The sequence below is a fragment of the Perissodus microlepis genome, chromosome 22 (assembly GCF_051167445.1).
Source record: "Perissodus microlepis isolate ML-2025 ecotype Zambia chromosome 22, ASM5116744v1, whole genome shotgun sequence".
In the NCBI taxonomy this organism is placed as follows: domain Eukaryota; kingdom Metazoa; phylum Chordata; class Actinopteri; order Cichliformes; family Cichlidae; genus Perissodus; species Perissodus microlepis.
This window is the reverse complement of record NC_140481.1, coordinates 4,114,725-4,140,851: the sequence shown is the minus strand read 5'-3', so window position 1 is coordinate 4,140,851 and position 26,127 is coordinate 4,114,725. Positions and strand designations below refer to the sequence as shown.

Below are 26,127 nucleotides of genomic sequence, written 5' to 3'. Positions count from 1 at the left end.
GGAGGCAACTGTAACTCCAAACACCTTCTGCTAACGAGTGTGCGCAGGACTAGGAGTGCACCCGCTGCACAGATTAACCAATGCGATCGGCCAATCAGAACACACCTGACCTCCGATTCTTTGCTTGCTCATATTTAGCCTCCCCAAAACTGTCGTTTGCATGTTTGTGCATCATACGTGTATCTGTGAGACTGATGAGTCAGAATCTGTATGAGCTGCTTCATTTTCTCTCTCTCGTCTTAAACAAAAATATATGCATCTTTGCAGACCCCGTTGCCCACGCGACATGTGAGCTTCGGAGCGATTTAGGCCGTTTTAATTTTTTATAAATTTGAATGATTGGCATCTGGTTGAGAGTGAGAGCTGTGAAAGGCTGGGACTGGGTCCACAGTTGCCACTAATTTGTATTTATTAATTAATTCATTCACCTCTTGTAATAAATACTTATTCATTATTATTTTTTCTAGCTCTAAAATCCCTGAAAATATGCAATAGTTCTTCTCTTTAAAAAGAGATTAGGAGGTTCTGTAATTTTGTGGAACCAGCTCCCAGTTTGGGATCGGGACACAGATGCTGTCTGTGCTTTTCAGGTGACACTAAACCCCCCAAGTTACACTGTAATAGTTCTAGGCTGCTGGGGGGGTTCCCATGATCCAGTTTCACTCTCAATGTGTTCAGACACCTCTAATCTCTGGCTCTCTTTTGTCCCGTCTCCCTCCCCTCACCCTCAACCAGTCACGGCTCTGATTGTGGTCATGTTTCTGCCGGATTTTTCCTTTCCACTGTTGCCAAGTGCTTGCTCACAGAGGGTCGTCTGATTTGTTTATTCAATTTAATATTCACATTAATTAACACTTCTGTGCAGGTTTAATGTTTTGTCTTACTTTATGAAGATCCCAGCTTGATGGCTTAAATGCACGACTTCAGTTTTCCTTTGTGGTGAAACAGTAAAATATATGTTGCTATTTTGGCTCCAGTGCTGTGTTATGGACTAGAAATCTTTCTCATTAAGTAATGAAATCCATTTAAGACTGCTGACTCGCTGCGGGATTTCAAACACTCAATATATTGTCACAAAATGAAGGACAGAGGGAGTCTGTCACGATGCTGGGTGCTCCTATTAAACATGCCCACAGTTTTAATATGTGCATTGAATATGTAATTCCTCAAATACAGCGTCTCAGTTTCTTCTGCTCTGTGTGGTGTAAGTGAGCGGACATCCCAAATATTGTCCCCTTACAAACATAACTGGCACAGAAGTCTCACTCGGGAGTCATTCAACCCTCCTGTTTAAGAGGGACAGCCAATCAGAAGAAGGAAAACATAAAGGGGCAGCTGCTTGTGATTTGGCTGAACCAAATCCTGATATGAGACAGTATATCGGCACAACGGCTCTCCCTGTTGTGCTGCGGTGTCCCTTTAAAGCTGCTCTGCGTCCCTTGTTTTTATGGTCAGCATTTCATCACATGGTTTAATAGCCGTTTGTGCATTTGTGTTGCAGGGACTCCGCCATCTCCAGCAACAAGACGCCCCACAACAGCTCCATCAACCACATCGAGAGCGTCCTCCAGCAGCTGGATGAAGCCCAGGCACAGATGGAGGAGCTCTTCCAGGAGAGGAAGATCAAACTGGAGCTCTTCCTGCAGCTCCGCATCTTTGAGAGGGATGCCATTGATGTGAGTCCTCATAGGTGGATTTGTTTCCACAGGAAGCTGTTTATACGAAAGAAACTCTCAGTTCAGCCTCACTCACTGCACTTTTGGCTGTAAATGGTTCAGCTACAACTGATCAGTGTCACTTCTCTCTCATCAGACATTTGAATACCTCCCCTGTACCCTTAATTACGAATTATTGACTATTTTTTCCAAGGTTAGACTACCTTTGCTAACTGCTGATGCAAACCCAGTCATTTTATTTCATAAGCAAGGTCTGAAATGTGACACAAACTGCTCCGTTCATAAAAGAGCTTCAGTGCTTACTCCTGGTAGGCTTTCAAGAGGTAAACATTCAAAGAAAGAGGAGGAAATTAGGACATCAAACACTGTCAAGACAGGTGGAGGAGAATTGAACTGTTCTCAGTGACAGCCCAGTTATCTGCCATTATAAGAATGTTTAAACAGTCTTAAGCAAACTGTAGAGACCTGATGTCCACAAAGAAGGAATGCAGAAGCACTAGAAACCGTTTTTTGTAGCTAAGCAACAAAAATCCCTCGATAGCTCTGAAAATGAGGTCACGGGTGCTTCAAGTACAAAGACGGTTGCGTGTGGACACAGAATCGAACAGCCTGTGCTTCTGTATAATGTAGAAGTGAAAATGTGCTGTTCACACGTTTAAATGCAAAAGTATTTTTCATTTAGAATTAATGATATTGGAAGAATAATACGTGTAATTTGTATGAAAAACATCTACCCACGCAGCATTGTGCCTTAGTGCAGCAATCTCACAGACTCGTGACTCACTAAAGCTACTCTATACTACGCTTCCTTTAAATTCAATCTCTTCCCTCCTCAGATCATCTCTGACCTGGAGTCGTGGAACGAGGAGCTGACAGGTCAAATGAATGACTTTGACACGGAGGACCTGACGCTGGCCGAGCAGAGGCTCCAGCACCACGCTGACAAGGCCTTGACCATGAACAACCTCACCTTCGATGTGATCCACCAGGGCCAGGAGCTGCTGCAGTATGTCAACGAAGTCCAGGCCTCCGGTGAGTCCGCTCCTCAGACTCCATTATTTTTTAGACATTTTCTTATTACCAGTTCTTCATCTGCCCTTAAGTGCTGTAAAGTAAAACTGTGGAGGTGTTTGACTGTCGCCCGGTGGCCTCCCTCAGACCTCGGTCATCTTCCATCTGAGGGTGTAGTCAGGATGTAGCTCATGTTGGCTGCTGCTGCACAGATTTCTGTGTTGGCTACGTTAGTTTTAATATTGATGCTGTGTAGGTGTCGCGGGTCAGATTCAGTCAGCGTTTGTGATGAGAGGCACCCACTCACTAACCATAATAACTCACCTGTGATCTCACATGCTAATAGGTGCTCTGTAAAACGGCACAAGGAATGGTTGCGCCATGCCACGTGTATTAAACATGAGTTTGAATTGATGCACACGTGACTGATAATTAAGACTGTCAGGGAAGTTATTTGACTTGCTCCTCCACACCACGTCTTATACGGTTACGCGTCTTCCATCCAGGTGTGGAGCTGCTGTGCGATCGGGATGTGGACATGGCCACGCGGGTTCAGGACTTGCTGGAGTTTCTTCACGAAAAGCAGCAAGAGCTCGATTTAGCAGCTGAGCAGCACCGCAGACACCTGGAGCAGTGTGTCCAGCTGAGACACCTGCAGGCAGAAGTCAAGCAGGTAAAATGCCTGGTCACATACCTGCAGCAAGGCACCATCTGCAGGTTAAACAGGTTCAAACGGCAGAATACCAAGAAATCTGCAAGTTCTGTGAGGAAAAAGCTCTCTCTGTCTCTCTTACAGGTTCTGGGTTGGATTCGTAATGGCGAGTCGATGCTAAACGCTGGTCTGATAACAGCCAGCTCCCTGCAGGAAGCTGAGCAGCTGCAGAGGGAACACGAACAATTTCAGCATGCTATTGAGGTAACAGAGTTTGTGTTATCCCATCAGCCCGTTTGAAGCTAGATTTCTCCTCTTCTTTGACTAACTGTAATCCGGATCTTTCCCCTTTCTGCAGAAAACACACCAGAGTGCCCTGCAGGTTCAGCAGAAAGCAGAGGCTCTGCTTCAGGCCAACCACTACGACATGGACCTGATCAGAGACTGTGCCGAGAGCGTGGCTTCACACTGGCAACAGCTCATGCTGAAGATGGAGGACCGACTCAAGCTTGTCAATGCCTCTGTCGCCTTCTACAAGACCTCTGAACAGGTATGAGAGAAGAGTTCGCTTTACCGTCTCCTCGACAGTCCACACAAACACAACTGACTGCACGTTTCTCTCAACAGGTGTGCAGCGTGTTGGAGAGCTTGGAGCAAGAGTACAAGAGAGAGGAGGACTGGTGTGGAGGAGCTGACAAACTGGGACCCAACTGTGAAACAGACCACGTCACCCCCATGATCAGCAAGCACCTGGAGCAGAAGGAGGCCTTCCTAAAAGTAACACACACACTCCCACACACACAGAGAATGAGTCAGAATCAGAGCGGAGCAAAGCTTTAACTCACACTTCTGATCTTACTGTGCGTGTTTTACGTTTTAATTAGGCGTGCACGCTGGCAAGGAGAAATGCGGATGTCTTCCTCAAGTACATGCACAGGAACAGTGTTAACATGCCCGGGATGCTGAGCCACGTCAAAGCACCAGAACAGCAGGTCAAAAGTGAGTATAAGAAGACACGTTAAACATCATCCAGACTTTCTAATCAACAGCCTCGTTAGCCCTCATTTTGATAAAGTCCAGCAAAAGTTTGTTTTACCTTTCATTTGAATTCACATTGACACATATTTAATAGCGCTGCGTAAGACATGAGATGCACACCAACTGTGCGCTCACTTCTCTCCTTGACACTAAAAGAAAATGAATGTTTGGTTTTTTCCCCTGCAGTTGAAGTGGAGGCACTAAAACACCATAAACAGACAAATTTGAACTAACTGAGATTTAAACTGTGTGCTCGTTTGAGCCGTTTAATGCATCGTGGGAGGTTGCTGCAGAGACGTTGTACTGATTTGATTTGATTCCAGAGGCTGAACCTTACCTCTGCTTCTACACTGAGCACTGAGATCACTGGAGCCAGTTCACAGTTGAGCAGCTGTACTAGATTCACTTTAGGGGTAAAAGTACTAAATAAAAGCAACTAAATACAAGAACACGAGTGTGATGTTGTAGTAGGATGGCACTGTTGCAACAAGTCACAGAGCGATGTGGCCGAGCGCATAATCGTCACGAGCTCTCTGCTGACAAAAACAGTGCTGCGCAGCTCCTGTAGATGTGACGCTGTAATAGGATGGCACCGTGGTGGGAAGATTCTACAGTTTATGTTTAATGTTCGGTTCTGAAAGAGATCGACCGACGGTGCTGCCTGCACCTTTGTTGATATTGTTACATGTGAATTATTTAGTGTTATTGTAACTGTAAATAATTCACTCGTGCAGTCAGTCATCTGTCTGAAGACGGACCTCCTTCAGATTTTTCCACCATTGTTTAAAAAAATAAAAATTCTGTCAGTGGCAGAAAATAATCTGTTACATGGCTGCTGGTCCAGTCTGTGTTTGTTCCTCCATATTAGAATTAAGAAAAATTCAGGATTAAGAACGTTAACAGTAAACAAACAGAAACAGTTTAATTCACTCTAGAAACTAACTGAAACTAAACCGAATTGAAAAAAAAATATTAAAAAGTATTCAAATGAAAAAATATCTGAGAAAATATAGGAACTCAAACATGATGGAGTCCAAACACTCTGAAAAACTCCGATAACCGGATAAATGATCAAAACCACTGGCTCCTAACGTTTGAAGTAGGAGCACAGTGTAAGTAAAAAGCTTACTTACAAACATGTTTGGAACACCGCCGGTGGTGCTGGGAAAACCTGACCCAGCTAACTCAGAGCAGTGAAATGTTGCCCTGCAGCAGAGCTGTGGTGACGAACACTGAGCCAAATCATAGCGAGGGGAGTTTGAGCAAAATGGTTCTTACTACATCAAGTGAACACTTTGCACTGTAGCTGCAGGAAGGTTCTTACCTTTTGGCTTAAATCTCTTTCTCCCTGTTTTGCGTGTAGACATCCTTAATGAGCTACTGCAAAGAGAGAACCGCGTTCTCCACTTCTGGACGATGAAGAAACGCAGGCTGGATCAGTGCCAGCAGTACGTGGTGTTTGAACGGAGCGCCAAACAGGTACGCAAAGCACACGCTGCAATTTTACAGCGACACATCTACACGCTCTACTTATGACAAACATCCTCTGTGTGTTTTTAAGGCTCTGGAGTGGATTCACGACACCGGGGAGTTTTACCTGTCCACACACACATCCACAGGCTCGAGTATCCATCACACGCAGGAGCTGCTGAAAGAACATGAGGAATTCCACATCACAGCCAAGGTTGGGCTCGCAAACGTGCGCACAGAAACCTTGTGTTGATCTTTGCATGCATGTGCGTCAGGACCACATTGGCTCTGTTTCTCTCCTTCTTAGCAAACTAAGGAGCGTGTTAAGCTGCTGATCCAGCTGGCCGATGGTTTCTGCGAGAAAGGCCACAGTCATGCAGGGGAGATCAAAAAATGGGTGACAGCTGTGGACAAGCGCTATCGAGACTTTTCGCTGCGCATGGACAAGTACCGCTGCAGTCTTGAGAAAGCTCTGGGCATCTCCTCCGACTCCAACAAGGCGGTGAGTGCTCAGGTTTTTTGCTAGGCAGCTGCTCGCTCTGTACCCCGAAACCTAAACTTTCACTTTGCTTCTCTCCGTGTCAGAGCAAGGATCTCCAGTTAGACATCATCCCAGCCACGGCTCCAGGGTCAGAGGTCAAGCTGAGGGATGCTGCCGCCCATGAGCTGAATGAGGAGAAACGTAAATCTGCACGCAGAAAGGAGTATGTTACCACCTCCTGCTTTATAATATCAGAAAAACAGAAAAATTAATAGATGAAAAATAATTCTTAATTAGCAAATTGGCAAGTGCTCCAGGTTATACCTGAAGAATTGTTTAGCTAGTAGTTAAAAGCTCCTCGTGTGAACCGTCTTTCTTGTACGTCAGCAACATTTTTTCCCACTTGTTGAAAAATGTTTTATTACCGCAAAGCACTCAGAGTTAACAGACTATGAGCAGGTTACCCGCCAGTGTCCCTGTCCACAGCAGTGTCAGCACTGAACCTGGTCAATAGCTGGAAGAGGAGCTCAGTGTAAATGTATATACATAATGAACCTGCTTGATTTACGCTCCTCCGTCCGGCCTCTTCTCTGCTGTGCCAGCACAAAAACTGCAGACTGAACCATCGAGCTGTGGCTCAGAACAAATGAGTGGACGGACACAGTCCAGGAAAAAGCGCCTGCATCATTTTTATATGAGCGGCACAAATCACAAGCATGATTTCCGTCATTCATGGCTTGCTTTATGACCACGTCTTATGGCCCATAAGTCATCGTTCATTAATGTAAATGGTTGAAGTCGACAGGCTGAAAGGGAGCTGCTGATTTATCACCGCGTGAACAAGGATGATATGAAAATTGCTAATTTGTGTCGCTGTGTGTTTTGTGTGTGTTCAGGTTCATCATGGCAGAGCTGATTCAGACAGAGAAAGCCTACGTGCGAGACCTGCGGGAGTGCATGGATGTAAGTTCAACTTGTCAACCCACCACTGTTAACCTGCTTAGTGCCAGAGTTGTGCAACAACTTTTCAACTAAATTTAAAAGTCTTGCAGAATTCTACTCTGAAAAATAAAACCATTATTATTCGTATAGTTATGATCTCCTCTTTCCTCCATTGCAGACCTACCTGTGGGAGATGACCAGTGGAGTGGAGGAGATTCCTCCAGGGATCCTCAACAAGGAGCACATCATCTTTGGAAACATGCAAGACCTTTATGAATTCCACCATAAGTAAGAAACGTGTCCTCCTTCCACTATTTTTCATTTTTAGAGAAAGCTCTAATCTTTTCTTCTGGTATCTCATGGTTCTGTCTCTTTTTTTTTTTTCTTTTTCAATCAGCATCTTCCTCAAAGAGTTGGAGAAATATGAGCAGCTACCAGAGGATGTTGGGCATTGCTTCGTCACATGGGTATGTATTATTGTGTTTTACAGAGAAATGTATTTTGTACTGTGTACGTGTGCATTTAGATTTCTAAGTAATGCATATGAGCTTTTTTCTACTCCTGGCTCAGTATGATGTCATGTCAGGAACATAGCTCTGGCTGTTAGCACAGAAGCCCCACCCACCTGCTCTTCTAACCTTCTGTTTACAAGGAGTAGCCAATCAAAAGAAGGCTGGCTTAAAGCAAAAAGCAAAAGGCTTGTTTCAGGAAGAGAAACATAAATTAAGGTTATTTTGAACAGTGGCTCTGCAGACATATTCCCAGCAGTGTCCACAAATTTAAAAAATGGAGCTGGAAATGAGCATCAATGGTCCCTTTAATATTTCTGGAAGTAAGAAAAATGGTTCATAAGCTGAGATCTGATGGGTATTAATTTTTCATTGTCATCTGTTTCTTTCTTGTTCAAGGCTGATAAGTTCCAGATGTATGTGAACTACTGTAAGAACAAGCCGGACTCCACCCAGCTCATACTGGAGCATGCTGGCAACTACTTTGATGTGAGTACCACCTTTGATCACTGAGATGAGACTGAATGTCAGTCACGTACAGTCACCTCACTGTTCTCCTCTGTTAATGGCAGGAAATTCAACAGAGGCACCGACTGGCCAACTCCATCTCATCCTATCTGATCAAGCCAGTGCAGAGAATCACCAAGTATCAGCTCCTGCTGAAGGTAAGCCACCACAGCAAAAAAAAACAACAAGATGCTTGTATTGAGCATCTCCATGGTTCCTGTTGTCATGGTTTCTGTGCCTGCGTCCTGTTTAGGAGTTGTTGACGTGCTGCGAAGAAGGTAAAGGAGAGATCAAGGACGGCCTGGAGGTGATGCTCAGTGTTCCCAAGAAAGCCAACGATGCCATGCACCTCTCAATGCTGGAAGGTCAGACATTGATTATGTATTTGTACTATTAGCTATAATTTCACAGCAAACCTCTGTGTGTTTATTCTTTAATGTTGATTTTTCATCAAGTCATCCTCTGGCCTTTTTATCCAGGTTTTGATGAAAACATCGAGTCGCAGGGTGAGCTCATTCTCCAGGATTCATTCCAGGTCTGGGATCCAAAGACTCTGATCCGAAAGGGACGAGAGCGCCACCTCTTCCTCTTTGAGATGTCTCTTGTTTTCAGCAAGGAGGTCAAAGACTCAAATGGCCGGAGCAAATACATCTATAAGAGCAAACTCTTTGTAAGTACACGATGATGAAATCAGGAGCATTTTTGTGATTATGGAAACCTCAGAACTTTACACAGTTACAAAAATAAAATCATTTGACAGTCGGCAAAGTAAAGTTTACGTTTTCTCATATTACTCTTCCTTGCAGACATCAGAGTTGGGGGTGACTGAACACGTTGAAGGAGACCCCTGTAAGTTTGCTCTATGGGTGGGACGCACCCCGACCTCTGACAACAAGATTGTACTCAAGGTAAAACACTCCTCCTCCTCCTTGCTTCGCAGACTCCTCCTCCTTTTGGGTTGGACCAATATAGCTTCCTGAAGCAAATCTGATGAGTAATTTGGTCTCAATAAAGTCCAAATACTAACATTGAAAATACGCGAATCTTCCATGTGAGTGTGTGTCAAAGCATAAATATTGGTCTAACCCAGTTTCCTCTCCACATTCAGACCTTTTCTATTCTTCTTCTTATCTCTACTGTCCTCTCTTCTGTCCCGTTTAAATGCATGAGCAGCTTCAGGGTGGCTGAGAAGCTTTCTGTAGTCACTCTTCTGTCTCCTCCTTCCTTCTCGTCTTCCAGCCTGGTTAGATTTCTGCTTTTGTTCCATCTGTTAACAAAACACGGCACACATGTGTATATCTGGGGCTGTGTTTTCTGTGGATGTTTGTATCTCTAATTCTCTATGTGGGCCGACATGCTTCCACCAACGCTGGTGATGCTGATTCAGCCCCTGAACGCCCACAATCGCCCAGCCTGGCTCGCTGCTGCTTTATCAAAGCAGCGACTTAGCTATCCTTCTCTACCACAAAATATATATTTTAATAATGATTTACAGCCACTGTTGAAGTTTTTAATTAATTTTTCTAAATATCGTATCACCCATGTTAAGACTTCTTCCTGCTGAGTAGTGTCACAGATGGATTAAAACTTGTCAGCTGTTGGACCAGCATGAAGCCAGAGTCCTAGCACGTTCAGTACTGAGCATTTCAACATAAATACACACCGACTACCAGACTAACCACTGAGAAGCAGTCATGTGTTATGTGTATTGTAAATTAGGTGTGTCTTGTTACTAACCCCCCCCCCCCCACACACACACACACACACACACACACACACACACACACACACACACACTATCCATTACTATTCACTAGGCATTTTATTGGCCTTCATTATACTGTCAAACCAAAATGTCAGTTTTGTGCACTTCTATCATTTCAAATCATTCTGTCAGCTTGTAAAATGTCCTGTACACCTTCTAAAAGCAAACCAGTGAAATTCCCTTTTTTATATTTTAAATTCAAAGCTAAGTCAGGGATCCAAACATGGAGCCATGGTGAGTACAAACAATCCCACAACACAGCCCTCAACCATTTTTCAAAAGTCTTAAAGTTAGCTTAGTGTAATGGGTAAAAGCAGCATATTTGAGCTTTAGCATCAAGCCGCTGTAACCTTAGCAATATCACATCTTCAGACCTGAAAGGTACAAAATAATCAATAAAGGTGATTCCCAAATCAGGGTAGTAAAGTAAACCTAAACACTGACTGTTCACTGTTCATGTTTGTATGACTAATACATTAAGTAACATCCACTTTAACTCAGATTATTCAGATGGTGGGTGGTGTTGAGGAAGTGGTTCTTCATCTCTGAGAGCTGTTGCAGTGGCTGTACAAAATAAATGCAGGGAAGCCGCTGTGTTAGGCATTTACAGGCAGAGAGAACCTGAGTAAAATGTATATGTGAAATAAAGGCTTTGTAACGTATTAAGAGATCAGATATGTGTGAATCAAGAATTCAAATTGAGGATTTTTTTGACAAGCTTTGCCTTCTTGACAATGATTGACTGCCGATAACAGGCATCCAGCATTGAGAACAAGCAAGACTGGATCAAACACATCAGAGAGGTGATCCAAGAGCGCACCATTCACCTGAGAGGAGCACTTAAAGAACCCATTCATATTCCCAAAACAGCCACCACCAAGCACCACAAGGGACGAAGGTAAACACAGCTCTAAATGGGGATTAATCTATGAACAGGAAGCTTATCTTACTGTTTTTATACAAGAAGGGAAGAAAAATTGCACCTTTTATTGATCGTGTGTGCTCCCATTAGGGATGGAGAGGACCTGGACAGTCAGGGTGAAGGCAGCAGCCAACCAGACACCATCTCTCTGGCATCACGCACCTCTCAGAACACACTGGACAGCGACAAGGTGAGAACACACACACAGAGCTCAGAAATGATGCCCAGACCTTCTGCATTTATGAGCTTTAAAAACAAATGTCATATGGAGCAAAGGTCTCAGTAATGGTCTCGTCTTCCACAGCTCTCCGGCGGCTGTGAGCTGACTGTGGTCATACACGACTTTATGGCCAGCAACAGCAACGAGCTGACGGTGCGGCGGGGTCAGACTGTGGAGGTTCTGGAGCGCTGTCACGACAAACCAGACTGGTGCCTGGTCAGGACCACAGACCGCTCTCCTGCCCAGGAGGGCCTGGTGCCCTGCTCTATGCTCTGCATCGCCCATTCCAGGTCCTCCATGGAGATGGAAGGCATCTTCAATCACAAAGGTACAAAAATGTAACCTAATTTGCTTCACTGACAAAAAGTCACTGATATGATGAAGTGTAGAAAATCCAAGCTTGCATCCATGTTGCCATGGAAACACTCATATTTCTGAAGGCACCATTAATGCTGAATAACTATATACTGTTTTGGAGACAGATGCTGCTATCTAGCTTGTGCTGATGATTATGATGATGATTTCAGAGAAGAACTGTCTTATTAACCATGCACTGCACATATTACACACATTGGCTCTGCAGTAAAGGGTCTGGAACGCAGGCTGGTTAGCAGCTGAAATCCTGGGCTTTTCTAAGCATTTCACTTAGAAAGCTGCAACATTTGGACTCCTCAGTGTCCAGATGTTTTTTGGAACATATTGCTGGCATCATATTCAAAATCAGATGATGTTCTTCCACTAAAATGAATTTTCTCGGCCTTCACATTCTGATTTGCCATCTACAAAAATTAATAATATTTAAAAAATATGCTTTAACTTTACAGATGACTGTATTGTTTCTTGTCTTTTTTGAGTACAGCTGTTGTTTTTGGTCTCATTTCTGGAATTGGCATCACAGGGCTTGTTTTCACTTACAGCTCTGTATTTCACAGACACACTGTCAGTGTGCAGCAATGACTCCATCATGCCAGGTTCCTCTGCTACGCTGCAGCCCGGTCACGGCATCGGCTCCCACACCTCCCCGGGTCCTAAACGACCAGGTGAGATCACCAACCTTTATTTGAAAGGCTTTGAAAAAAAATCTGTTTAAAAAAAAAAAGTACAAAGTATTTTAAATTTCAAACTGAGGAACAAAGTGATGAAGCTGTCAACGGTAGTTGTAGATAAAATCCAGAGTTTTTAACTGTACGCTTCAGTTTCGGTGAATTAACTTTAACCTGTGCTTTGTGCGTGTGTTTTGGTTTCTTAGGTAACACGCTACGGAAGTGGCTGACCAGCCCGGTGCGACGGCTAAGCAGCGGTAAGGCAGATGGCCACGTGAAGAAGCTGGCCCACAAGCACAAGAAGAGCCGTGAGGTGAGGAAGAGCGGCGAGATGACGATAGGCTCTCAGAAAGACTCGGACGACAGTGCTGCTACGCCTCAGGATGAAACTTTGGAGGAGGTGGGTGGATGCAGAACGCTTGACACTCTGTGCCATCCTCAAACCTGTTACAAGAGAGTTAAATGGTGCTTTGTCGTCCTCGTGTTTTGCAGAGGGTTCGTAACGAGGGCCTATCGAGCGGTACGCTGTCCAAGTCCAGTTCTTCGGGAATGCAGAGCTGTGGAGAGGAGGAGGGCGAGGAGGGTGCAGACTCAGTACCTCTGCCTCCACCTATGGCCATCCAGCAGCATAGCTTGCTGCAGCCAGACTCACAGGATGACAAGGTGAGGAGAGTTAGGGCGTTACAGCGGGGGACCGGGGACCAGATGTAATCAGCTTTTCAGCTCACATCATTCTTTAAGATTGTAGGTCAAGAAAGGGCATGAAGAATCGTGTTGTGAGGCTTGCTTTTTAGGATTGTGTTGATCTGGAAATTGCCAGCGTGCTTTGTGTTCTGAACTTCTGGTAGACAAACGAGTCACACAGATTTTGTCTTCAGTATTTATAAGTGTTAGAAAGTGTTAAATTTACTATCCACAAAAATCTACCCCATTCAAAATTGGCTTGTTTTGCTCAAAATGATGAGATGCATATCTGAAATCATCTCTAGCTGCCTGCAGTGTTTTCTTTCCAATAGAAGTGTGTCCTAAAGGTTTTTTAAATACATTTATTTTTGATCTAGTAAGTATTCATTTTAAATCTGCAACCGAATCAAACCCACATTTGGTCGCTTGCCGAGGCCGAGGGTTGGTGTAAGAGGTGGTGTAACATCTGCAGTCATTGGTTTCTGGAAAACACTTTCACTCATTTAAGTTTCTCCCACTTTTTCCCAAATAGGACCATTTCCTGACACGGTTTAAGTGACCCTTAGTTTCAGTTGTGCATAGCATTTTATCTTGGCGTGTTGCATCATATTCTCCCCTCTCTTCTAAAACAGAAAGCAATGCAAAGTCTCACGCAGCACACGTTTCCTCCTCGACTCAAGTGGAGACTCCTCTGACACTAATTTCTGTTTCTCTTTTTTTGTTTTGTTTCCTGGTTGTATTGTTTGCTGTTTTCCATGCTGTAGCATTACCTTGATTTATGTCCTGTCTTTGCTTTGTCTCAGTTTCCATACCTCTCCATCTGAAGTGTCCCGCTCTTCCCCTTCTGTCTCTTCCCTCGGTCACTTCTTCAGTTCTCTATCGTTTTCCCCCTTACTCTTCAGCTCAAAATTGTATTTTCTAAAACCTGAAACATGAAGATAGAAGCTTTTTTCTTTTTCCTTCTTTTTTTGAAATCCTCCTTTCTCTGTCCCTCTGCCTAACTTTTGTATTTTTTGCAAACTCTTAAACATTCCTGGATTTCTCTACTTAAGATTTCCCCGTTTTTCTTCTTCTTCGTCTATGTTTTTTAAGCTTTACATGTTTTGACTTCTGCCTCGTTTCTTTGATCACACCTCTGGAGCAGAGAGGTGTCTGGCGGATGAGTAAGGGCTTTAAAGCAAAATGTACATAAGGAGAGGATGCATGTAGCTCCTAACTCTTTTTTTTGTTAGTCTGTAAGCATAGCGCAAGACTGCAGCTTTTTTCTGCATGTTTGTCAGTTATAGGCTGGGATTGACCATAAAATTAGTGGATCTAAATCTGAAAATAAAGCGGTAAGATCCCCCAGCAGCCCCGCTGGATAATCTAACTAAGAGGCCACAATGAGGTGAAAATTCATAAGCACCCCTTCTTCCTCTCCCCCAACTCCTCACCACCCACTCCGTCCCCCGCCTGCTCGTCTTCATCTCCTTTTACCCTCTGTGCGTTAACCTCATTAACCATGCGAGTAATTGGCATCTCTAAATGCTGGCGAGGCCAGAAGGGCACACAGCATCACCCAGAAAACCTAATTGGGGAATGTCTTGAAGCACAGCACAGCAAGGGTGAGAGTCTCCTGAACTATATATATATATATATATATCTCTATATATGCATACTTACATATTACCTCTTTCATTCTAGCTCTGTTAGCATTCTTTTTTTTATTCCAAAGGCCGGTCATCACCATCTGAGAAAGCAACACAAACATCTTTCACTCACACATCACCATTTTTTTTGACCTTCTGCCCATCACTATTTCAAAGACTTCTATTTTTCTTCTCTTATCTTCATTTCAGTCACCCTACTTTCAGCCTCATGTTTTGTTTTTTTTACCTTTTCATTGGCCGCTTTATGAAGTTCATATACGTTTTGACTTTCTTTAACCTTGAGTTATAAAAACCCCGCCCCCTGTCCTGGGGGTTTCACTAATGGGAGCATATCGTGGATGAATCTCTTCAGATTACAACATTTAACAAACATTTTCACTAAGTCATTGGTCGCATCAACAACTAAAATCCACTTAAATGCCACCACCAAAAGATAATTGAATCTTGTCTTCAAGTTATTCTCAATGAAAACTCCAGCATGGCTTTTAACTGTAAGCTCTTACATCTTACTGTAGGATTACGTTAGAAACAGACTTATTTCTGTTTCAGAAAGGATGGAAATTACTGTTCCTAAAGTGTGATGAGGCTTGATTCAGTTCTGAAAAGTTTAGTGGTTCCTTTTTTCCCTAAAGAGAGTTATTACTTCAAAATTTAGACTGTCGACTTGCATGGCTTTTCTCACGCTTGTTGGTTTTCCTTCCTCTCATCTCTCTGCTTTTTGCCTAGACCTCTTCTCGTCTGTCGGTCCGCCCGTCCAGTTCAGAAACGCCCAGTGCCGCTGAGCTGGTGAGCGCCATCGAGGAGCTAGTCAAAAGCAAGATGGTAGGAAATACCAAATACTCACACCAACCAGGCCCAGTTTGTCAGAAGATACCACAGACTGTATATAAAAGATGGACGTAGCAACCATGCTATTGCCAAATCCTTATTTTGACTGCCATCATGTGAATTTTTGGAGCCTGGAGTGAACATATTAAGACGAGAGCGTGGAGTGCTAAGCTAATGCTAGCAAGCTTAAATTGGCAAGTTGCTGAGTTTCACTCAGTAAAGCTGAAGTATAAACTTCTTGAACAGAGGTTGCATTGTTTGTCCAAAATTTGATTAAAATGTTCAAAAAAAACACCAACATTAAGAAAACAAAAGAAAGGAAACATGGTTTTGAGGTCCAGTTGAGTGACTCTGAGTAAAAGTGGTGAGGACAGGTAGCTAGCAGCTATAGCTATAGCCCACGTTAGCATAGCTGTCACTGAAAGTGTCCACATGCCCTAAACTTTAAAGAAGAACAAAATCTAATTAGGTGAGTTTAAAAACAACAGTCCAGTGTTTACGAAGAGCAAAAGTAGCTTTAGAAACCATTTAGCAATCAAGTAACTATGATGAAAATGAGTCTGCCTCAAGTGGCCATTAGAGGAACTGCAGGTTTTGGCATTAGACTTTTCCTTTGTTTTCCAGCTCCAGAAGTTTCTGCTTGATTCAATCGCATTAACTGTTTGTTAGCTTCATATCAGCTAAATTAAAGATATTTTTCTGCATTTTCTGTTTATTAAGCTTAGTTGTGTCCATTTCAGAGTCATTAGGATTAAGAGACTTTATATAAAGGAAAGAAGGATTTCTTCTTGTGAACAAACTGCTTTTGTTGTGCAGGCTCTGGAGGACAGACCCAGCTCTCTGTCTGTAGAACAAGGAGACAGCAGCTCTCCCTCTTTCAACCCCTCTGACAACTCCCTCCTCTCCTCTTCCTCCCCCATTGAAGAAATGGACGAACGCAGGGCCAGCATCCTCAAAAAAAGACAGTACGTCTACTGCGATCTCACGCAACAGTAGACTAATGTTTAGGGAGCTCTAACGCTGCTTTTATAGCTCTCATTTTAAGTCTGCCATCTGTGTTTCTCCTCTCTTGCTCTAGTTTCATTCTGCTGGAGTTGGTGGAGACGGAGAGAGATTACGTCAGAGACCTCGGCCTGGTGGTGGAGGTAAGTTTAGTGAAACATTTTCTATGTGATGGATATTAAAATGAGTTCTGCGAGCTTTGGCAACTTCCTGTTGTGAATTCTTCGTGTGTTTCCATCACAAGGGCTACATGAGCAGAATGAAGGAGGAGGGTGTCCCCGATGATATGAAGGGAAAAGACAAAATTGTGTTTGGCAACATCCATCAGATCTACGACTGGCACAAAGAGTATGTAGGGGAATGCACACACACACACAGACGTGTGGAGACTGTAGAGTTTTCCCTGTCCAGAATCGGCGCTTCAGTAACTTCTGTTTCTGTGTCGCTCAGTTTCTTCCTCAGGGAGTTGGAGAAGTGTTTGGAGGACCCTGACAGACTGGGACCACTCTTTCTCAAACAGGTTGGTCTGCAGGGAATTTCCAGCTCCTGCCTTCTTTGTAATTGCTTCCACACATCTGATCAAAGTGTAATTGTGTGTGTGCTTTATCTATCCAGGAACGGAGACTAAACATGTACGTAGTGTACTGTCAGAACAAGCCCAAGTCAGAGCACATCGTGTCCGAGTATATCGACACCTACTTTGAGGTTAGACTCTGGTATTTTGGCAGCTTTAGGTTCAAGTGTAACTCATTATGCAGCTGTTAAAGAGACACATTTGATTTTGTAGGACCTGAAGCAGCGGCTGGGACACAGACTGCAGATCACAGACCTGCTCATCAAGCCAGTCCAGAGGATCATGAAGTACCAGCTGCTGCTCAAGGTTAGGCTGTTTCTATGCAGTAGAGGGCGCCAGAGCCCCAGCTGCTGCTTACTTACCCTTTATATTTGCACTGTATCCAAATGCCCCTCGCTGTTACACGTAATGTACAAAGCTATTATTTTACTTGTGTGTGTTTGTGCATTTTAGGATTTCCTGAAACACTCTAAAAAGGCTGGGCTCGAGTCTCCGGATTTGGAAGTGAGATCCTAAAAAAAACCCAAAAAGAAAACACACAACAGAAATTTGAAAAAGAAATTATGCAAAACAGTTTGAGCGATTATACCAATCTTGTTTATTTCTGACTCTTCCAGAAAGCAGTGGAGGTCATGTGCATTGTTCCAAAAAGGTGTAACGATATGATGAATGTCGGACGGCTTCAAGGGTTTGATGTAAGAAGCCATTTTTCTCAGTGATCGGTCAAGCAATACAACATCTTCCTTAAAGCGTGCGTTAACATTTCTCTCTCTTTGCCTCCAGGGGAAGATTGTGGCTCAGGGCCGCCTTTTGCTGCAGGACACATTCATGGTGTCCGACCCCGACGGCGGTCTGCTCGGCCGGATGAAGGAGAGGAGGGTTTTCCTGTTTGAGCAGCTTGTCATCTTCAGTGAGCCCCTGGACAAAAAGAAAGGGTTCTCTCTGCCAGGCTTCCTCTATAAGAACAGCATCAAGGTAATGATTTAAGGAGGGAGGATGTACACTTGTTACTTTCCCCACTTGAAGAATGTCTGTTAATATGCTAACAATGAGGAACATTTCTCCTTGTTGTTTGCAGGTTAACTTGATTTAATTATTCCTAGTTGTGTAATCTTGTTTTAGTGAGCAGTTTTAAAGTCAGAAGAATATCTTTCTCAGAAGAATAAACCATGTTTTCTATAAAAATAGTCCGCAGGCTTAGTTTGGCTCAGCTTCAAAAGCAAAAGACATTTACCTGAAGCAGAGCTTAGTCTGTCAGTCTGTCTGGCTCCTCATCAAGTTCATGTAACAAAAGCTCAGACGGTGCTCTTTTTAAGTTACTGCATTGCACTGATTTTAGCAATGGACTCTCGACACACAGAAGTAGTGCAGTCCCAAGCTGCCTTTGTTAAACATCTCTTATTATGAGTAGTTTAAATCTGTAAGGCAGGTGAGCGTGAGGTGAGAGGACGGCGTGTCCATGCTTTCAATAACAGTGCTGGTTAAGCCTCAAAATGCATCCTGAACTTCGCTGTACTCTGCAAGAGCACTTTTCACATGTGTGAGAGAGAGAGGGGTCGAGATGTTGGGACAAAATACTGTATACCATTCTTGATGGAGCATGTAGTTACATTAATTTAAAAGCCCTGTGCTCAGTTGGTGTTAACCCTTCATTCAGGGCTGCTTTTAATGACATTTGATTTTATTTCTCAAACATTTCCTTCTGCCTGTAGTGAACCTTAAAGCCTTTGCGTATAACAGAGGAAAGTAAGGAAATTGAGCCCATGGGAAATAAAAAAAAATATACAAATTTAGGAAAGGTTGACATGATTAAATCTCAATATTTCTGTGCCACTGACTCTGTTTGATGTGTTTTCCCTGTTTTCTTTTTTTACACCAGATAAGCTGTTTGGGTTTGGAGGAGAATGTGGAAGGTGATCCCTGTAAGTTCATTCTCACTTCTCGGTCAGCCAACGGCGCCATGGAGTCCATCGTGCTTCACTCCTCCCATCCAGGGGTGCGTGAGGTCTGGACCCTTCAGATCAGCCAAATACTCGAGAGCCAACGCAACTTCCTCAATGGTAGGCTGCTACACACACACACAGACACACACACACAGACGACTTATAGGTGATGTAAAAGAACTGCTGTGTACATGGCCACCCTTGTCTCTTGCACCTTATCACAGCTCTGACCTCACCAATAGAGTATCAGAGGAACCATGTAGGGGCAAGCAGTGCGCCCAGCATCGGAGCTCCAGGTGGGGGCAACAGTGGTTCTAGTGCAGCCCCCGGAGGTGGAGGTGGAAGCTCCCAGAGTTGCTCCATCCCTTCGGGACCCCAGGGTGGCTCTCGTCGGCCGTCCAGGATCCCGCAACCCTCCCGCCTGCCCCAACCCCTACGTCACCACCCCGGGGCCGACCCGGATGGCTCCAATAAGATGTCAGGTATGAAACGTTTGTCTGTCCTTGTGAAATTTGACTTGTTTGACCCAATGAAAGATGTGACTGAAGTCTGAGTTTTACTCGCTTGTGATCCAGGTTTGTCCCCTCGTCCTGTCCCTCCTCCTCTGCTCCCTGTGGGGGGCAGCCCACAGGGCAAGCGCCCTATTCACACCACAGAGGACCAAGCTTATACCCCCAGCCCACGTGCTACCGTTGGGCCTCTGCCCTCCACACCCACTTCTAAACCACGGCCAGGAGCCGTGTCTCCCATGGCCTCCCCCATGGCCACTCCCGCCTTTGGCAAGGACACTCTCCCCCCTCCCCCTCCCAGCCCAGGCCAAAACCAAAAGTCTGGATCTGGATTCTGGAGCTCAATGCCGGGCTCTCCAGGCAGCCGGCCTGGCTCATTTACCTTTCCGGGAGAGGCGGGAGAGACTCCGGTGCGACAAAGCTCAAATCAGAGCCAAATCCACAGACACTCCACGCACAGCAAGGAGGCCGACCGCATGAGTACGTGCTCATCGGCCAGCGAGCAGTCCATCCAGTCCACCCAGAGTAACGGGGTAAGACCACTACCTGCTGCCCAGTGCTGATCCGACTAACCCAGAGGCAGAGGGGGGCCGGTCTGTCCTGTCTGCCTTGTTGTCTCCTGTCCTGCTGCCAGCGCTACTAATCTGTCCCTTACTACGCATCTCTGACAACCTCCACTGCTCTTCAGCATCATCCTCTGTAGCTTTAGACAGTTTCTGGGGACAATCTCTAGACAAGGCTTCAACTGTCAACATGTTTTCAAGCTCAAAATCTTTCTAGCGGACCTCGCTCACCTCTTCACTGATTATCTTTTAAGGCTGTCTCTAGATTCTTAACTCTAACAAAGCTTATACTAACACTTGACTTCTTCTGGGCCGTCTTCATGGTGTGTTACTTAAATGTACTTTTTCTGCAACTAACTTCTGACGTTTGCGGTTCACCTGCAAACGTACTCAGAGATCCTTTCATTCAGCCTAACGTTTCTCCTCTCGTCTTTGTGTCCAGCTGCAGAGCAAAGACGAGTGAAATGGAAAACTTCATCTTATTCCTGCCTTTCTTCATCCAGTTAGCCTTTTCCGAGAAGAAATTAATAAATCCCTGTTTTGTCTTTCTTCCACTCGAATGTCTTTTTACAAAGCCTCCACTTCTTTTTCTCTTTATCTCAAAAGTGGCACTCGCTAGAGATGTCACCCCACATGTTTAGATTTGAAAAAGTTACCGTGTTTAATGCATAATCGCTGCATGTCCATCTGAGTTTGCCCTTACCGTTTTCCATCCCTGTGGTGCAGAGTGAAAGTAGCAGCAGCAGTAGCGTATCCACCATGTTGGTGACCCAGGACTACACAGCTGTGAAGGAGGATGAGATCAGCGTCATTCAGGGCGAGGTGGTCCAGATCTTGGCCAGCAACCAGCAAAACATGTTTCTGGTGTTCAGAGCATCCACCGAGCAGGGCCCCGCCGCCGAGGGCTGGATCCCCGGATTTGTGCTGGGACACACGTCGACCATTGTCCCCGACTGTCCCGAGGGATCCATCAAGTAAGAGCAAGATGATTGGGGGGGGGGATTATTTTCAAATTCATAATATGTGCACTTGAGATTCTCATCTGCCGTTTTTATCAAGACACTGAGCTCACTGCCGTCATTTTCGTTCTCCTAGCAGGAAGTCTTCATCCTGGCACACGTCCCTGCGTATTCGCAAGAAGTCTGAGAAAAAGGAGAAGGAGGCAAAGAAGGAGACAAAGCTGGAAAATGGTTACAGGAAGTCCAGAGATGGCCTGGCCAATAAAGTTTCTGTAAAGGTGAGTTTCATTTCACTTCAAAACTCTACAGCGATGCCTCAAAGTTACAGTCTGTTGACATTTGTTTATCTTTCTTTCCAGCTTCTAAACCCAAACTACATCTATGATGGTGAGTTTGAGCTCCAGACCCGATCCCTCAACATTGTTCCAGGTTTCTCTTTGTCACTGCAGCACACTGCAGGAGCTTGTCTGTATCAGATGCATTCTCACTGCACTGCAAATATCAGTTGGCTTTAGGCTAGGTGTGGGGTAGAGGGTGCTGCTGGAGGCGGGACATGTGATGCTCACTTGCTCCCTGCAAATTTTCCATAACCTGCATTCTCATTGGCTCAATGTGGCATTACACAGATTTGGAGCCTGTCTGTCAAACAATGACAACAACAAATCTCTTTCCTTTCAGTTCCCCCAGAGTTCCTTGTACCTCTGAGTGATGTGACATGTGACAACGGAGAGAGCGTCACCCTAAGGTGTAAGGTTTGTGGGCGACCCCGGGCTACAGTCAGCTGGAAAGGGCCCAACCAGAGCATCCTCACTAACAACGGACACTTCAGCATCGCCTACAGGTAAATAGCCGAGCACGGTTTACTCCGCGGCTGTAAAAGGCTGATTGAGTATCACCACACCAGGTGGCAGGCATCAGCTTTGTTGAACACAATAACTCGAGAGTGAACCTGCCGCCCCACTAAGCTACACTCACCCTGTTATGATGGAATAGATGAATAATGGAGTGTGTGTTTGTTTCAGCGATACGGGTGAAGCGACTCTGCGGATAATCGGCGTAGCCTCTGAGGACGATGGCGTTTACACGTGTGTTGCCACCAACGAGCTGGGCAGTGTGACATCATCAGCTAGCCTCAGAGTGTTGGGTGAGCATAGAGACAGACGTGAAACGTATGCGATGACTGTCACTGCAGATTTTATTGAACCACCCTCCTGCTTTCATGTGTCTCAGCCGTGTCCACTGACGGGGTCCGAGTGAGCTGGAAGGATAACTTTGAGTCTCACTACACTGAGGTGGTTGAACTGGGAAGGTAACAGACACGCTGTGAGAATTCAGAATATAAAAGCTACGGCAACAAAAAACTATAAAGTAAACGGACCGACTGTGTCGTCTTCTCGTCAGGGGTCGTTTCTCTGTCGTCAAGCGCTGCGACCACCGGGGCACCAAACGCACGGTGGCTGTGAAACACGTCAACAAGAAGCTGATGAGGAGAGACAGAGTGACCCAGGAGCTCAATCTGCTCCAGAGACTCCAGCACCCGCACATAGTCACCCTGATTGACACCTACGAAACTCCCAGCAGCTACGCGTTAGTCCTGGAGATGTGAGTAAACAGCAAAGGCGTACAGACGGAGTTAAACCCTACATACACATACACACAGCTCTGTCACGCCATACCTCCGACCTGATGTTTTGCTTTGGGTTTCAGGGCCGACCAAGGCCGTCTGCTGGACTACATCGTGAGCTGGGGGAATCTGACTGAGGAGAAGGTGGCCTGCTACTTGAGGAACGTTTTAGAAGCTTTACACTACTTACACAACTGCAGAATAGCACACTTGGACATAAAAGTGAGTCCTCACTTTTTCATTTTCCTCCAAACATTGAAGCCATAAAAAGGTTGACTGACATGTGGATGCAGTGCGGTCATGTACAAACCATGATGATGAATGAATGAGAATCCATGAGGCTAATCTTTGCTCTCGTTACAGCCTGAGAACCTGCTGGTGTCCCACACCGCCAGCGGTCAGCCAATAGTCAAGCTCACAGACTTCGGTGATGCCGTGCAGCTCAACAGCGCCCACTATGTTCACCCTCTGCTGGGCAGCCCTGAGTTCGCCTCCCCAGAGCTGGTCCTCGGAGAGCCCGTGTCGCTGACCTCTGACCTGTGGAGTCTGGGCGTGGTCACCTACGTGCTGCTGAGCGGCGCCTCCCCCTTTCTCGACGAGAGCGCAGAGGAGACCTGCCTGAACATCTGCAGGCTGGACTTCAGCTTCCCCAGGGATTACTTCCAGGGCGTCAGCCAGGCGGCCCGGGACTTCGTCTGCCTGCTTCTGAAGACCGACCCGGGCAGAAGGCCCCCGGCCGGCCTCTGCCTCCAGGAGCCGTGGCTGCAGGCTGGCCAAGGCGACGGCCGGGCAGAGGGATGCTTGGACACCTCCCGCCTCATTTCTTTCATTGACAGGAGAAAACATCAGACCGATGCCCGGCCCATCGGAGGAGTCAGGAGCTTCATTCACGGTCGCCTTCAGCCTCGGGTTTGAGCAGCTCTCAGCCTCAGCGCTCCGACCACAGCAGGAGACGCTGCTCAGTTTGGGGTCCAGCACTGAGGTTGAAGAGACTCTTTATGGTCTCGATGTAAAAAGAAGGAGAAAAAAATGAAAGCTGATCTCATCCTCTTTCACAGATTTTTCACTAAATAAAATCCTGTTATCCTTTTAGGTTGTTTATTTGAGACCTGCTGAGGTCTTCAGCCAATCAGAGCCCAAGAGAACGGAGTTCTCACCAATCATAAATGAATGGATGCCCTCGTCTACTGCTGCTTGCTGGTTTCGTCTTTTTGTAGTTAAGTGAACAAAAACAGTTTTAAAAAAACTATTATGAAGTAAGTTATTTTCCTCTGTGCGAGTTGAAGCTGATCAGAAGAGCCAATCGATCGAGCCTCAACGCCACCACACGGGCGCAGCTCCTTCAGGAAAAACCAATACCAACGGAGCTCGCCACAGAGAGCAAATCGCCCTCCAGGAACAGACGGTGTGTTTTTGTCTTTTACCCTTAAACAGTAACTGGGATACTTTTGAGAAGCAACCCTTTCTTATAGAAACAGTGTATAGAAAGGCACAGTAGTGTCTCTGCGATTCCAAGGAGGAAAAAAACAAACACATCATTGTAGAAAACGCTCATAAGTTGAAGATTCGTGTGCTACTCTGGACTCTGCAGACACGCGGAAACCGCGACAGAGCTCATCAGCTGAGACATTTATACATCAGAGCTTCTCAATGGCTGCGCTTATATTAACGTACCCTAATCTAATCTAAGAATACCATGATGACCATGTCGTGAGTAACAAATGCTGCATTGTCCAACCCGAGAAGAAACAATAGACGTTCGTCTTTTTTTTTTCTTTTTTCTTTTTTCTTTTCCTGTGTTGCGCAGATATGACATGTTTAAGCCTTACCTTGTATAGAGACTTCGGCCTTCTTCCCCCTCACGTTCGCAGTGGACTCGAGACTGTTGGAGCCCTCGGTGGCAGCGCTGAATGTGGAGGCGGCGGAAGATGAATTTACTGTAAATGCACTCATTGTATGTTATGTTTGATTATCATGTGCAATGTTGCGGCTTTAACATTTTATGCAACTATTTATGAAAACATCTGTTGTATCTGTAATAAATCTAGAGAAAAGCATGTACTTGGTACTGCAAGCACTGCTGGTAGTTTGTGTTCATTCGATCGCCGAGTGTTAACGACCGCTCCGGGGCCAGGCCGCGTCAGAGGTCACAACCTACAATCATCACGTTTTGATCAAAACTAATTTAACACTTTTTTTTTGTACTGTATGCCTCTGTAGTATTGGTACACCAAAGTTGCTCTAGCTTTATAGTACTTAATAAAGAAATGGTTTTATTGTGATTACGTTTCACTTGCGTTAGGCCATCCATGATCATGTTAAAAGATTGTTTACACGAGTAAATGTCAGAGGAACGCTTTTAGTTTACTCTCTTTATACCTTTATTAAAAAGGTGGGAGATTAAAGGACTGAAATGTACTCTTGGATGGGAGCTGAATGCAAGATTTTACTTACAAAGTGTTGTTTTCACTTTATGTACAGATACATGTTGCCAAAATATTTCTTCCATTTAAAAAAAACAAAAAAACAACAACAAAAAACACCTTTAATCAGTAACTAACCAGTAACCACACAAGATTACTATGGTAACAATAGCACAGATAAGTCCAGTAAGGGGTTATGATTAAATCAGCCCCCTCTTAACCTTTTTTAATTTATTTCAAAAGGTGTACACACAGGCCATTTAAAAACAAGAAAACTGGACTGGATACCTCAGTTTGGTTGTTTTTTTTTTTTTTGTTGATTTTTCTGTTTTTGTCACTTTGTTGTGTTTTTGTTTTCCCGTTTTTGTTTCATAAATAGTTTTTTTTATTATTATTATTTTTGCATGTATATTTCTTTGTACAAATCATACATATTCTCTCCTGTAAATAGTGTCATTTTGCCATCACTTATTTGAAAATTAAACTTCATGAACACACAGGCCCCGTCTGACATTTACGTTCTTTTGTTTGTTTTTTATTGTTTGTGTGTTTAGTTATTTATTTTCTTGTGGGGGGAGTGGGGCGGAGGGTCTTTAAACGCTGAAATAAACATTAAAGCAAGTTTTGTTTAGATCGGGTTGCAACATTTTCAAGACTTTGTTCATTTTTCCATCATCTGATCACCACTTTCTTTCTCTTTTTTTTCTCTGTACAGGTCAGATGGTTTGATTTTGTACAATTCCGTGTTCGAGTTTAGTGACGTAGGCTGACGTCATCATTTACAGGACTGGTAACAAACTGACGCTCACACTTGCCTAAAATACCTACAAATACTTAACACTTTCAAAACTCTTCATTGTGACTTTTTCTTTTCTTGATTTGTTCTGCATTGGAAAATCAGACCGTTTGAGCTCCCTATGAAAGATAAACAGAACTTTCAGGATTTAAAAGCCAGTGCACATGTGCTATAAAGTGGCATTAATCCTAGTGACCAGCAGGGGGAGACTGATGCATTTGCAAAGAAAATTAAAAGGGGATGCAATTAAAAATGCACATGATACAATTATGGTCTCAGTCCATGGTTTCATATTTTAACTGTTCCTACATGGTGTTATTATGAAATGCCTATGCTT

At 44.6% G+C, this 26,127-nt stretch overlaps 1 protein-coding gene across 9 annotated transcripts in view; it reads left to right on the top strand.

The window, feature by feature from the left end:
• Window positions 1-25,494, top strand: part of LOC146362447 (triple functional domain protein) — an 81,435-nt gene extending 55,941 nt beyond the window's left edge. For 2 of the 9 annotated variants that reach the window (XM_084919977.1, XM_084919984.1), the window contains 47 exons: window positions 1,502-1,676; window positions 2,513-2,708; window positions 3,194-3,360; window positions 3,484-3,603; window positions 3,698-3,889; window positions 3,967-4,116; window positions 4,224-4,338; window positions 5,741-5,856; window positions 5,939-6,061; window positions 6,155-6,349; window positions 6,433-6,551; window positions 7,225-7,291; window positions 7,449-7,558; window positions 7,668-7,737; window positions 8,179-8,268; window positions 8,352-8,444; window positions 8,540-8,651; window positions 8,766-8,956; window positions 9,093-9,194; window positions 10,256-10,285; window positions 10,807-10,949; window positions 11,064-11,163; window positions 11,278-11,521; window positions 12,111-12,233; window positions 12,443-12,636; window positions 12,729-12,899; window positions 15,296-15,391; window positions 16,214-16,362; window positions 16,476-16,542; window positions 16,644-16,747; window positions 16,850-16,919; window positions 17,015-17,104; window positions 17,187-17,279; window positions 17,427-17,477; window positions 17,591-17,668; window positions 17,757-17,948; window positions 18,853-19,033; window positions 19,141-19,398; window positions 19,492-19,958; window positions 20,715-20,962; window positions 21,087-21,334; window positions 21,626-21,788; window positions 21,970-22,091; window positions 22,178-22,256; window positions 22,349-22,549; window positions 22,655-22,793; window positions 22,935-25,494. In XM_084919977.1, coding sequence (XP_084776103.1) covers window positions 1,502-1,676; window positions 2,513-2,708; window positions 3,194-3,360; window positions 3,484-3,603; window positions 3,698-3,889; window positions 3,967-4,116; window positions 4,224-4,338; window positions 5,741-5,856; window positions 5,939-6,061; window positions 6,155-6,349; window positions 6,433-6,551; window positions 7,225-7,291; window positions 7,449-7,558; window positions 7,668-7,737; window positions 8,179-8,268; window positions 8,352-8,444; window positions 8,540-8,651; window positions 8,766-8,956; window positions 9,093-9,194; window positions 10,256-10,285; window positions 10,807-10,949; window positions 11,064-11,163; window positions 11,278-11,521; window positions 12,111-12,233; window positions 12,443-12,636; window positions 12,729-12,899; window positions 15,296-15,391; window positions 16,214-16,362; window positions 16,476-16,542; window positions 16,644-16,747; window positions 16,850-16,919; window positions 17,015-17,104; window positions 17,187-17,279; window positions 17,427-17,477; window positions 17,591-17,668; window positions 17,757-17,948; window positions 18,853-19,033; window positions 19,141-19,398; window positions 19,492-19,958; window positions 20,715-20,962; window positions 21,087-21,334; window positions 21,626-21,788; window positions 21,970-22,091; window positions 22,178-22,256; window positions 22,349-22,549; window positions 22,655-22,793; window positions 22,935-23,486 — 7,156 coding nt within the window. In that variant the 3' untranslated portion in view covers window positions 23,487-25,494. Of the gene's footprint in view, window positions 1-1,501; window positions 1,677-2,512; window positions 2,709-3,193; window positions 3,361-3,483; window positions 3,604-3,697; window positions 3,890-3,966; window positions 4,117-4,223; window positions 4,339-5,740; window positions 5,857-5,938; window positions 6,062-6,154; window positions 6,350-6,432; window positions 6,552-7,224; window positions 7,292-7,448; window positions 7,559-7,667; window positions 7,738-8,178; window positions 8,269-8,351; window positions 8,445-8,539; window positions 8,652-8,765; window positions 8,957-9,092; window positions 9,195-10,255; window positions 10,286-10,806; window positions 10,950-11,063; window positions 11,164-11,277; window positions 11,522-12,110; window positions 12,234-12,442; window positions 12,637-12,728; window positions 12,900-15,295; window positions 15,392-16,213; window positions 16,363-16,475; window positions 16,543-16,643; window positions 16,748-16,849; window positions 16,920-17,014; window positions 17,105-17,186; window positions 17,280-17,426; window positions 17,478-17,590; window positions 17,669-17,756; window positions 17,949-18,852; window positions 19,034-19,140; window positions 19,399-19,491; window positions 19,959-20,714; window positions 20,963-21,083; window positions 21,335-21,625; window positions 21,789-21,969; window positions 22,092-22,177; window positions 22,257-22,348; window positions 22,550-22,654; window positions 22,794-22,934 lie in introns of all 9 variants that reach the window. The other 7 variants (XM_084919982.1, XM_084919980.1, XM_084919985.1 and 4 more) reach the window with 7 other exon arrangements.
• The last annotated feature ends 633 nt before the right edge of the window (window positions 25,495-26,127 follow it).